The sequence below is a fragment of the Lolium perenne genome, chromosome 3 (genome assembly GCF_019359855.2).
Source record: "Lolium perenne isolate Kyuss_39 chromosome 3, Kyuss_2.0, whole genome shotgun sequence".
Lineage (NCBI taxonomy): Eukaryota > Viridiplantae > Streptophyta > Magnoliopsida > Poales > Poaceae > Lolium > Lolium perenne.
In genome coordinates, this window is record NC_067246.2 from 232,305,388 (window position 1) to 232,318,870 (window position 13,483).

Genomic DNA, 13,483 nt, shown 5'->3' on the forward strand with positions numbered 1-13,483 from the left:
CTCCTCTGTAGTAAATGGTCTGGTTAGATTTATATTATCATTCTCGTTCAGAATTTCATCATCACTCCATAGGTTCTACGAAAGACTAAACATATTAGCAGGAGCAGGTCCAAAGAGCTCTTTATAATAAGATGTGGCATGTTTCAACAAATTATCAGTACCCTCCACCAGAACCCCATTATCATCAAGGGAATGGACAACATTTTTTCTTTTTCTCCCATTCGCAATTCTGTGGAAATAGGATGTGTTTTGTCACCATGTAAGAGCCATCTCGCATGAGATCTTTGGTGCCAATACGATTCCTCTTCCGCATATACATTATACAACTCTACCAAAATAGCCGTTCTCCTCACAACCTCATCAGGTAAAATGGTATTGTTCTCCTCTTTACCTTCTAACATCCCGAGCTCATTTAATACCTCCACTTTTCTTTTTTTCATATGGCCGAAGACATTTGAACCCCAGCCTTTAAAATATTTTTTAAACCTTTTCAACTTGATATTCAACACATCAATAGGATCAGAGCTGTTAACCTGTTGCTTCCAAATCGATTCAACTTTAGGAAGAAACTCATCATTTTTTAACCAGATAGTATCAAATTTGAAACTCCTTTTCTTTACAGGGAGAATCGTATCACCAGTATCTAACACAAGGGGATTATGATCAGATTGGTCTCTCACCAATCTTTTCACCGAGACCAAGGGGAACAACAACTCCCAATCAGGAGACATCAAAATCCTATCAAGTTTCTCCAAGGTAGGATTCTTTTGTTTATTCGACCAAGTATACAACCCTCCCGTCATGTGAATCTCCCTCAAGCAAAGCGTATGAATAATGGAATTGAAAGTATCGGAGTAATGTGATAACACAAAAGGTTTATTTTTCTCCGCAAACGTACGCAAAATATTAAAATCCCCTCCAACAAAATAAGGGCAATCAACAGAATTACAGAAAAGAGATAACTCAGCAAGGAACTCATCCTTCTTATTATCATGAGCAGGTCCATATACCACAATAGCCGCCCATCTACATTTTTTTTATTTTATCCCAAAGGAACATCAAAATCATAAACTCCCCCAGCTTTACTGTTTGTACCTCAAGCACCTCATATCTCACACCACAAAGGATACCTCCAGATTTTCCAATAGAAGGAATCCACTTCCAAAAAAAATTATTACCATATTTGGCTGTTAGCTGATGAAAACAAGAATTCAACATTGATGAACACTCAGTAGGCCAACTTCGAAGTAACTTACTATAGTTAGTTGTTCGTTATTGTAATGCTCTGACAATTTTTTGATGACCAGGGAATGGTTTCCGCAGTTTGACCATGATATCTCTATTACGACCATACCAGTCGCAGATTCTACTTCTATTTTGTTCCCCTATAGTGCTTAGATCTGAACTTCATAGCTAGGCAATGTTCACAGTTACCACTGCTGATATCTGCATCATCGAATACAGGTTTTTCCAGATGACATGCTAGATTTTCCAGATGCAAATGTTCGTTACATTTGTGAGTTTCTGAGCTTTTAGAATTCTTTTGTTTCGGATAAAAATTATAGAGGACAATATATGCAGAAATTGTATTGATACTTTTTTTAGCCTGCACAACAAGAACGAAATCAGACCCTATCCCTTTTAATAGGCAATGAAATTGGATTAAGGTCCCTGCCTATCTGAAGTGACGGGATCCAGTTCATGTCTAACCACTATCCATGACTCTCGGGAGATAAATCTTTTTTTTTTTGAAATAACTCGGGAGATAAATCAATTCATTGTAGGCATAGATTAAGTCTGCTTTAATCCAGCAACTCCCGCAACTTGGAGAGTTACTTTCTGTCTTGCGCCTGCATCATTCAAGACTTGTTGAAGAAAAGTTATCTTGCATGAAATGCCCTTCTATGAATGCAGAGTCTCAGGTTTGCTATAACTTCAACACCAAGACTCCCTAGATTTATTTCTCCTAGCAGGTAACTTATTTTTTGAAGGATCCCAGCAGGCAACTTGTACTGTTATGGGCTCAGTATACCCGAGTTTTCGAGTCCACTTACCAGAAACATATTTCTCACATATGCGAAGGTACAAATTTAACTAATGATGAGCTTGCTCTTTTGGATCCCTGTTGTTTGTTCAACATGGGAACCGGAAACTGAAGAAAAATCCATTTTCCTGCCACTACAGAAAGTAAAGACAAACAGGAGGACGTCTAAGGAGATATTCAGAGGCCAAGAAGTTCCTGAAGTGGTTCCGAAGAGAAGATAACTATTTCTTCGCTCACGGCATCTTAAAGTTACGGAATATCTTCGCTAAATGTTTTGAAAAAAAAACATTTATCATGTGCTGCCTGCCTCATCATATCTCTGTCCTGAAGACTCATGTTGAATCTCCCACGTGTTTGGAAAACATTGAGAAGTTGTGCCTTCTTTTTTTTTTGCTTCAATGTCATTAATTCCTATTCATAAGCCAATAAATTCTAGAATTTACATTGCTGTGAATAAATAATTAAATTCCTCCTCATGCGTGTTTGCCAACTTCCATGGAAAGTGTAGGAAGCATTATTGACTTCTCATGGGAGGCTGATATTACCTTTTGACGTAATATGGACCGTGTCGTTTGTTTTATAAAATTTGGTTATAATTAACAAGACGTACTTGAAAAGTATGGTAATACATTTCATCTCCAAGAACACATGAGCACTCAATATTTCTATAGTTATTAGCATACTTATTATACTGTATATGGACACATTTTTTCTTGGCTCACTTTTTAAAGTAAACATTTATCTGGACACACTGTTGCGTGCATGCTGTGGACTTCACCTGCAGCTCTTCTCCTGCCCAACTATTCATATTATTAGTTTGTAATTGCATGATCACTTTCTGTTAACCTGAATACCCAACAATATCATAGGGAATAAACTTATAACCAGCATACAAAGGTATCAAAATTAGACGATTTAATATGCGGAGCAAACATGATTTCTTTTTTTGTCTAAGAAAATTTACGCTCTGACTATTGTTTTGTTAAATTTCGCCTCCTAGATTTGCTGCAAAGTGTACTGGGCATAGAAATTTCCATGAAAACATATGGGCACATCACAATATTTTTGGTTGTTCATTGAAGGAAAAATTGCATAAAAAGAGCACCAAGACAAAGTAGCATGAAACGGTGTCCATATTGGCAGATCTTAACTTCTACAAGCTTCATACTTAGTGCAGAATAGATTTGACCCAAGTCAAGATGAACAAGACATAAACAGTGACATCTAAGTTTCTCATGGCATCAGAGCTGGTGCAAGATTTCGGTTCCTATCAGTTTTCCAAGAGGACAACAGGAAGTGTCCAAAATGTGTATCATCTTTCAAAATGTACAGTACCATCAAGTTTAATTATTTGGATCATGGTTGCAATTTTCGAAATGCAAGTGTGTTTTTCTAAGTAATCAAATGCGCAGACCTTTTTTTTGTCTCTGTTGTGTGGATGATTAATCACAACAATTACACTTTATGTTTACATTGACATATGTTCGTAAACTTTTTGTTTCTTTTGTTCACTTGGAGTAGTTTTTGGCAAATCTTATGGATTGCTGATGAAAAAAAAAAGGAAAATTCCAAACTGAACACCCGCACTATCATATATGTATGTGTATTTAAAAACAATTGTATTTATTTATAGAGATGTGTGTTGCAGGTGCACACTAACTATGATATCCCATGCATGAAGAGGTGAACCATTTTCAGAGAACTAGATAATGTTGTTCAATACCACGTCTTTTCATTGTTAATTCAAAGTAGGATTGCATTGCAATTTCCTTTTCAATCAACTAGCAATGTGGCCCTCGCAAATGCTAGGGCATTATCTTTATTAATTTTAGAAAGTTTGGCATTGTATTTATTGTATTGTAGGAAATGTATTAATTTATTCTGGATAAATAATCTTTGATTTTTTTCCCCTTCCTTCACACCTTATGCCATTGTAATAATAAATGTGAAGAAACATGTTATATGTTAGTATTGCAGTCTTCTAGGCTTAACCTGTCGACACAGCTATCTTAACAAAATAATCGTCCAGAACATAGATTTAGAATATCCATGTGGGGTGCTACTTTCAGTCCATATTTCACGTAAGCTTTAAGAAGTCGCTCCGATGCACATGATCAATTATGGTGAAATGTACTTTATGTAGATGTGATGCATTCTTGCTATTGAAATTTGTGTTCTTTGAATTTTAACGTTGTAATGTATAATCATGTGGTTTGTTATTATTCCTGTGGCATATGCTTATATTTCCTAGGGATTTTTATTTCACTTTTTATAAGCATATTTTAGCTACCTAGAAGTTGAAAATAAGCATATTTTAACGATTTTTTCACAGCGTCTTCGTTATCTGTTTTTGTAGGATTTGAGTAGGTTTTTGCCTACCAATTTATCTTGCACTAATTTTTGAAATTAAGTTCTCATCACACTCTAATCTATCAAAAATAATATTTTATTGGTACTAATTAATTTCAGGAGAATTCGAGTATGCATGACACTAAAATCTCCTATATACATTTTAATTTTGAGAATAAAAAATACTGATAAAAGTTAATTGTGCTAGACAAAGTAAATTCTATAGATACTGAACTCAGACCAGTTGATGTGTTGCTAGAATTTATGGAATTCTTCAAATGGATGTGCTGCACTTTTTGTAGGACCCAGCCTGACACGGCAGGCAGAACAAGATTTACATGTAACATCTGGACATAACCAATGAATCGATGAGCGACCGGCACTCCATCAAGCGATTCTCCCGGTGTGATGTTGGTCATTGCCGATCTCTTTGTACACGAGTAATTTTAAACGTTATAATTGAAATCATTGATTTGTATTTTTTTGTTTGTGTTGATTAACTTGGCGCCTCAAAAAACACTTTTTTATATTGTTTTTAGTATATAGCAATGCATCATTTAAATTTAGACAAATTTGAAACATCCATTATTCAATGGAGGGTAATAGATTTGACTGTGCACACATGCATATATCTATACACTTATATACGTTTAAACTTCACTATATTATAAGATCAAGCTATAGAAAACATAATTCTACTAAATCACGCTTTCAACTTCTAGCTAGCTATAAGCCTGTACGTGTACATCTTTTTTTTATGGTAATCTATACTTGTATCCCTTCTTATTCTGTTAATTTTTTTGTTTCCTAAACAGACCCGCGTAGCTAGCGTGAGCGTACTTTCCTTTTTGTGATTGGAGTCTTGTATCTGAACAGATATGCTCCGGCAAAAAATCAATTAGGAGATTCCACCTTGTTTAAAAGACTACTATGGACCAGAGGAAAAAAAAAGCTATAGATATGGTTTTATTTTTATATTGAATGTGTCAAACGAAGATACAGCCGATTACGTAATTAATAATCATTCCTTAAATCACAACCATTTAATTTATATCTAACTGCTAATATAATTTAGATGATGTGGCTTAACTTGGTAGCTCTATTAATCATCCATATTTTGCTTTTAATATATAATAGATAGATTGTACTATATTTTTGTGCTTTCTGGATTTTAACAGACGCGTAGTGTATGTAAATCTTAAGTTGCACGCTTACATTGGTGGGCCATGAGGCCTATCTCGGTGGCTCGGTGAAAAAATATATATACATAAACATCAACTCGGTTGAAAGTAAATAAAATTTCAAAGGTATATGCTATTATATTTTAGAGACGTGCGTTGCACGCGCACGCTTACAGTTATAGAAAGACCAGAAATATGAAAATGGAAATCTAGCAAGGGACAAATGGGTCGTGATAGTTGCCTTTATCCAGTCCTTTCCGATCGTGCAACCCAATACGATATATATTGTGTAATATTTCATCCGTCTAAAAAAAATATGTCTCAACTTTGAATAAATTTGGATATATCTAGATACTAAAATGCATCTAGATACATCTAAGTTTTTAAAAGTTGAGACATTCTTTTATGGACGGAGGGAGTATGTTCGATAAGTTAGGTGCCAAAACCACATGATATCCAATATTTAAGCATTGGCTTGTTTGTCAATGCTCAACTCCAGTACGAATCTGTTTCTAGGAAAATTGTTGTGATGTAAACTTGGGATTGGCTTGTATATATGGGTGATCTGAAAGATTGCAGACAAGTTTCTGCGTTAACCCCATGGTGATCACGACGTGCCAACGCTCCACAGGAACATCAATCATTCACCTTCACGGGCCAATCAATGAAGGCGTACGCTATCTCTATTTCTCTACATACGTGTGCGTGTATATATCCAAATGTCCCTGGCGCACCATTGTCTTCTCCAAAAGGGCAAACAACAATGGCGTCCCTTGACCCCTCTCTGGAACTCAAGCATGTCCTCCTATTCTCAGTACCACTACTCATAGCTCCTCTGGTAATATTGTTGTACTTCCAAGCTGTTCGCAACAAGAAGAACGCCATCCGTCTGCCCCCGAGCCCCCTGAGGCTACCCATCATAGGGCATCTACACCTGATGGTGAAAGAGCCCCACCGGTCACTGCAGAAGTTGGCCCGCAGCCTGGGCCCAGTCGTCTACCTGCAGCTCGGCGACATCGCCGCCGTCGTGGTTTCCTCGCCGGAGGCGGCTACGGAGGTGCTCAAGACACATGATGTCCATTGCTGCAGCCGACCCTCCTCCCCAGGCAAGTTCTATTACCCCGAGTGTAGAGTATGTGTAGATAACACACTACATCGGTTCTTATTAGAAATAATTTTAAGTGAAAACAAAAAATTCGAAATGTTTGTGAAATATAATTTGAACCAGGAAAATTATGTACTCCAGGTGCAAATTTAATTACCTACGGGCAACAAGACATCGCATTCTCGCCATACAACGAAAGCTGGCGTGAGAGGCGCAAGTTGTTCGTTTCAGAACTCGTAAGCAGCAAACGCGTCCAGTCCTTCTCGCACGCGCTAGAAGCTCAAGTTGGCAACCTTATCCAATCACTCTCGCAGTCTCCACCGTCCAAACCCATCAACCTGAACGAGACCCTCTTCACGCTCATCGACGGCTTCATCGGCACCGTGGCTTTCGGTCGCATGAGCGGTGCCAAGCTCATGAAATACGCCAAGTTCCAGCAGGTTTTCAGCGAAGCCATGGTCGCCCTCTCCGCCTTCTCCGCGCAAGACTTCTTCCCTGCGTCGCCGATGAGCCGGTGGTTCGATAAGCTAGTCGGGTTAGAGGCGCGGTACCGGAGGATATTCCTAGAGCTGGATGCATACTTCGAGATGGTGATCAGCCAACATATGGACCCGGGAAGGGTGAAGCCTGAGACGGATGACCTTGTGGATGTGCTGATCAATCTCTGGAAGGGACAAGCACTCACAAAAGACCCCCTCAAGGCTCTCATCATGGTACTAAAACAAATTGTTTTATGTGATATACTGGCTGCATAGAGCTTCAAAATAACAATAACATGGTTATATAATATATATGCTTTTATGTAGGATGCGTTTATAGGTGGCACAACCACAAGCTCGGTGACATTGTTGTGGGCGATGTCTGAGCTAATCAAGAACCCGGCAGTGATGAAGAAGGCCCAGACAGAGATAAGGAATATGGTTGCCGACAAACAAACACTGCAGGTCGACAACCTCTCTAAGCTCAAGTACCTGAAAATGGTCGTCAAGGAAACGCTGCGATTACATCCACCAGCCCCGCTGCTCGTTCCAAGGGAGACGATGGACCATGTAAAAGTCCTCGGCTATGATATCCCACCCAAGACAAGGATCTTCGTCAACGTGTGGGCTATAGGGAGGGACCCTGTCCGTTGGGAAAAACCTGAGGAGTTTTACCCCGAGAGGTTTGACGACATTTCCATTGATTTTCATGGATCACACTATGAGCTCCTGCCTTTTGGTGCGGGGCGGCGGATCTGCCCAGCTATCCACATGGGCACGACAATCGTAGAGTTCACGCTTGCTAGTTTGCTGCATTCATTTGATTGGGAATTACCTCAAGGCATGACAAGCCAAGATGTGAGCATGGAAGGGACCGGAAGACAAGTTTATTGCAGGAAGACTCCTCTTTACCTTGTTCCATCCTGCAAGAAGCAGACCCACTTTCCATAGGAGGTGTCTACTGGCTAGATTGGTGACGGCGCGCGTAGAAAAACTCAGCCAAAAAAGTGTTCAGATGGACGGCTAGAATCGACTCGGCAGCGAGATCAGATGGCTGGAACCACATATGGCCAGATAAAGCTCAGTATCCCCTAGCTATATATCTTTTAGATTAGTCTTCCCAATTATGTTTTTTTTTTTACTTTAGCAAGTAACTAAGTGGAAGTTTTCTACGATGGCGACAACTGCGCATCGTAGATACAGATTGATTCTTCAACACTTTAAGCTATTACTATCTTTGAGTTATGTTAAAAGTGATATGTTTGTATTAGTATGTGTGGGCTAGGTGTGTCGTTGTTGTACATAGACCGGGTGTCAACTCGATTCCTTGTATCAGGTTAATGCAACATCTAAGTCAATAAATACTACTCGCAATGTTGTGTGAGGGGTTCACGACCTACCTACCCATAACTGACACAAAATTTCATATATGGCATGTTGTGCCACTCTCTTAAGACTGGCATGCAAATCCTCGACAAATGTTTCACCAGAGGAACCGATAGGAGGAGAAAGGAAAAGTGGTTGGTTGGACCGACCTCACGTACGTAGAACACAAGAACATTGGACTCTGGATTCCAAAACTCAAGAAACGAGCAGGACACTAGCCATGAAAAGAACCTCAGCACAGAGGACTCCGGAAGACGTGGGTCCACTCATGTGAGCCTCACAAGGCAAAATGCCCCAAGCTAAGCCCGCCATATGGATGGCAAGCACTCAACATGCTAATTTTTGTAAAGGAGGTAAGAACCAAAAACGTAACATGTGGGACCTATAACTTCTCACATTTTTCTTTCAAATAAATAGAACATCATCTGCTCAAGGAGAGAAAAGGTGGATTCATTTATACTCTCCCACTTTCCTTCTCGGGAACTCTCTCTCAATTTTGATGTACCTTTTGAATAAGTTATTTGTAGTAGTATGCCAATAGTTTTTTTTTAACTCATGGATGTACAAACAATTTTTCTCACGTGAAAATGTTTTCAATTTTATGACCTTTTTTACGTTTTAATATGTTTCGCAGAAAATTATTTTTAATAGTATATATATTTTGTGGAAAAATTTGCTACCCGTTAATGGTTATGCTATATGAGGCCCATCCCTAAAATCATCAGGGACGCAACATGAACAGCCCTAACTTGGATTAGGTAGCAAAGCCCTTTTTATTCAGCCCACTAGTCCACACGTGCAGACTGCCACCGAGGAGCAGTACCAGCCCATCGGGGGAGGTGCTATACACCGATCGGGTCGGTGCGGAGGGGGGTGATATACACCGACCTGGTCGGTGCGGTGCACCCACCGCACACCCTCCCCAGCCTGTGGGCCGGCCCAGTAAAGTTTTGTTTTTCATTTATGTTTTTTTTTTTGCGTTCGATTTTAAATTCGTTCAAAATTTGGAAACCGTCCATAGTTCAAAAATTGTTCAGAATTAAAAATTTGTTCAAATTTCGAAATTCGTTCAAATTTTAAAAATCGTTCGAAATTTTAAATTTGTTCAAATTTCAAAATTCTTCCAAAATTTGAAAATTCGTTCAAGATGAAAAATTTGTTCAAATTTAAAAATCGTTCAAAATTTAAAATTTGTTCAAATTTCAAAATTCGTTCAAGATTAAAAATTCGTTCAAATTTTATCATACTTGAACATTTTTTAAATTTGATAATTTTCGAAAAAAAAAATTTAACAGAAAAAAACGAGAGAACAAAAAAGAAACACTGAAAAAGAAAACAAAAAACAAAAAAAAAACCAAAAAGAAAAAAAACAGAAAACAGAAAAGGAAAGGAAAAGAAAAATAAGAAAAAACAGTAAAAATCGCCTTAATCAAGCGGCCCACACACCGCACGGGGGTGTGCTGGCCTTGATGCGAGCACCGACCTGGTCGGCATATAGGAATTCCCCGGTGCGGATGGGGTGCCGCACACCCCCCCGACCCGGCGGTTGTATAGTGGGCCGCGGCCCATCAGGTAATTTTCTTACTCTTTTTCGTTTCTATTTATATATTTTCGTTTTTAAAAAAGCAGAAATATTTTTAAAATCCTTTTGTTTTGAAATCCGAATGTTTTAATTTTTATGAATTTTTTTAAAAATATTGTTTTCAAAAAATATATTTTTTGAAAAATTCAGAAATTAAACATTTTTAAAATTTGAACATTTTTTGAATTTTCTTTAAAATTTAAATTTTTTACGAACATGAACATATTTTAAATTTGAACATTTTTAGAATATGAACATTTTTCGAAGATGAACATTTTTCGAATGTGAACAATTTTTTAACTTTGAACAATTTTTAGATTTGAACATTTTTCAAATTTAAACATTTTTTATTTTGAACAATTTTAAAGTTTGAACAGTTTTTAGAATTGAACATTTTTAAAATTTCAACGTTTTAGAAATTTGCAAAAAAATGAAAATGAAAAAGAAACAAAAAACAGGAAAAAGAAACAAAAACGAAAGCGAAAGCGAAAAAATAAACAAAAAACGAAAAAAGAAGAAAAAGGCCGAAATGGGCCGGCCCTATACCCGACCAGGGGTGTGCGGCACAGCGTACACACCGACCTGGTCGGAGTATAGGATTTGCCGCCCATCGGGGTGCCTCTATTCCGCGCTCGATGTGGGACAGAAAATCGATCCGCCCGCGTCAACGCTTTTGTTGGGCTGATCCATTTATCTCGTTCGCCTCCTGGCTGCTTCAGGTTTTTTCTCTAGATTTTTCTTGGGTTACAGCTTTGTAAAATATTTAAATTGAAAAAATCATATTTGAAAAATTCAAATCTATTTTTTATATTTAAAAAGTTCAGATTCAAAAGTTATTCAAAACCAAAAAATTCAAAACTTGAATAAAAACAAATTTGAAAGAAAAAAATAAGAAAAACGAAATGCCCACTAAACCGAAAGAAACCATAAGAAAAATCGAAAAAGTTGGAGAACCTAAAGAAAAACCGGAAATAAAAATGACTAGACCTACCGTTGTATGGATCGGCCTACATATCATCCTGCTTCAGGGCGGGACCAAATCACTCTCGCACTCGCACTGAGCGGAAAACGGGGATTGCCAACCCATCGATAGGCCTCCTGCCTGGCACACTACGATATGTTGTTGTTGCTGATGTCGTTTCGTAGGCGCATGGCATAAACCCCCACCGGAGTCGAGCGGAGCGCCGCACCACACCTCTTTTGTTCTGCCCTTTTACAGCCTGACCCAAAGTCCGAACACCGCAACTGCAGCACATGACATAGTCGGCTGCTTGCTGATCATATCATCCTCGTGAGTTTTGAAGTTTTCTTCTTTGGAATAACTCATTTCCCAACAATTGAGAATAGATGGTGTTTTGTGTGCTAACTCATTTATTAGAGCACACCTTGAAAAAGAGGATCATAGAGTTAAATAAATACTCCCTCCAACCCATAATATGTGTTGCTCATAGGAGTGAATAGACTTATGGATCGGAGGTACCTAAATTCTAATTTTCTCAACGTTCTCGATATATTGGTGCGCCTACTACTCAAACAAATAATTGTACTTTCGTGCCTATATTTTTGTAGTGCAAAAAAGGAGGAAAAACTCAGCATACCATGTGGGAAATCCTGGCTCTGGTATTGCATCGCCGTCGCGTTCAAACAGTGCAATGCAACGGCAAATCGATCTAAGTAGTCCCCCATTTATCACTAGCAGCTTTGAGGCGTTGTAGTTGGACCGCGGTGGCGGATTCATTAGTACCCGGTACGAAAGCTCTGCGTCAGCAACCGAATCATCTGCATTCAATCGTCGGCAACTTGGTATACTAGTAGTATTAATGAACTTCATGTATGTGTGTCTTCTGGAATCGAAGTTTGCCCGTAGATTCACAATGTACAACCATCGGTATTCTTGCTCGGTAGGTTCACAATTTACAACATCAGCAATCTTCGTCACAATGGATCCATAGGTTTGCATTCCACAATTGAACACTAACTCCGTCCACGGCTATAATTGTACATTTAGAGCATCCAGTCGCGTCCCTAAACCATCCCCAAGTAACGTCGCATTGAGCGTTCCAAGGACGTGTTTCGTTCGTGCCGCGTTTAGGGACGACGCTCCACAGTCGCGTCTCCAAACACCACCCCCAAACATTAATTTTTTATTTATTTTCTTGCATTTTTATTTCAATAAAGAGAAGAAGTATTCTATAAACTAATACATAATTTGGAAGTGGTTTACATGAAGATATAGTTTGGAACATGGCATTGTTTAAACCATGGTTGAGACAAATATAAAACATTGCAAAAAAGCTAAACCTAACTAGGCTGGGCATCGAAGGTTTCGTGTGTTCCCTGCTAAGAAAGAACACTCGAGAGCACACCCAGTCACCCAAACTAGAAACTCCAGCTGGTGAGGGTGCCCCTATTGGTTCTTCCGAGGAAGAACAACCAGAAACCTTTGTGCATTTTTTCGCTGCGAAGAAACAACACTCTTCAGTCGTCATCCTCCTCGGCGCTGTCGTCGTGGTAGTTCTGGCGGCAACGCGTCTCGTCGAACACTTTGACGCTCATGTCCCTATCGCCGAAGTAGGAGAACACGAGCACGAAGCCGGCTTCGAGGCGGTGTTAGCGCGCGAACTTCTACCAGCCGACGTGCAGGTACATCTTGCCACGCGCGTCGTAGATCACGTCGACGATCCACAGGCAGCAGCGGCAGCCATCCTCCCGCAGATGCAGCGAGCCCGGGCGCTCGTCGTCGGCGACGAAGTCGGTGAAGTCGTTCGGCAGCCTCTGGATGCCGTGTGGGTCGCCCTTGAGGATGACGATGAACTCGAATAGCACGGGCCCCTCCTCGTCCTGCCTGTCCGACGATGAGGACGACGACGACGCCGCAGGCGACTGCGAGCGTGTAGCTCTGCCGCGACCACGACCACGACCACGGCCGCGAGCTCGGCCTCCGCCTCTACCAGCCGTGGCGTCGACTCTTGAGATGGTGGCGGCTGGGGTTGGGAAGATAGGCGCTAGGATTTGTGTGTGAGAGGGACAATGAGAGGCAGCCCTTTTTTATAGGCCGGAGGGAGGCGGGGGAGCGGTGGCGCTCATTAACGCCGGCACGCAGAGCTAGGCGCGATGAGACCTTCGCTACGCCTCTGCGGGAACTGCACCGTTGCAGCGCGCCAATAACTTTCGTCGCGAGGTAGACGACGGTTAGGTTAAAATTCAATGTGCCGCTGACGGGTCGGCCCCGCCACTCCCCGCCTGCCTTTTCGGTGCGTCCGGCGTCCCCGGTGCGTCCCTTGTGGGGCGGGGACGGGCTCGGGGCGCCGGACACCGTATCGGGCGCGCCGGACAAAAAGCAGCTTTGGGAGACGC

The 13,483-nt window shown here is 40.3% G+C and overlaps 1 protein-coding gene across 1 annotated transcript; it reads left to right on the forward strand.

Moving 5' to 3' along the window:
- The first annotated feature begins 6,290 nt into the window (after nucleotides 1-6,290).
- On the forward strand, nucleotides 6,291-8,504 carry LOC127343658 (4-hydroxyphenylacetaldehyde oxime monooxygenase). Its single transcript, XM_051369823.2, has 3 exons — nucleotides 6,291-6,680; nucleotides 6,821-7,392; nucleotides 7,486-8,504. Exons 1-3 carry the CDS (start codon nucleotides 6,338-6,340, stop codon nucleotides 8,107-8,109), a joined length of 1,539 nt encoding a protein of 512 aa, XP_051225783.1. The 5' UTR covers nucleotides 6,291-6,337; the 3' UTR covers nucleotides 8,110-8,504.
- The last annotated feature ends 4,979 nt before the right edge of the window (nucleotides 8,505-13,483 follow it).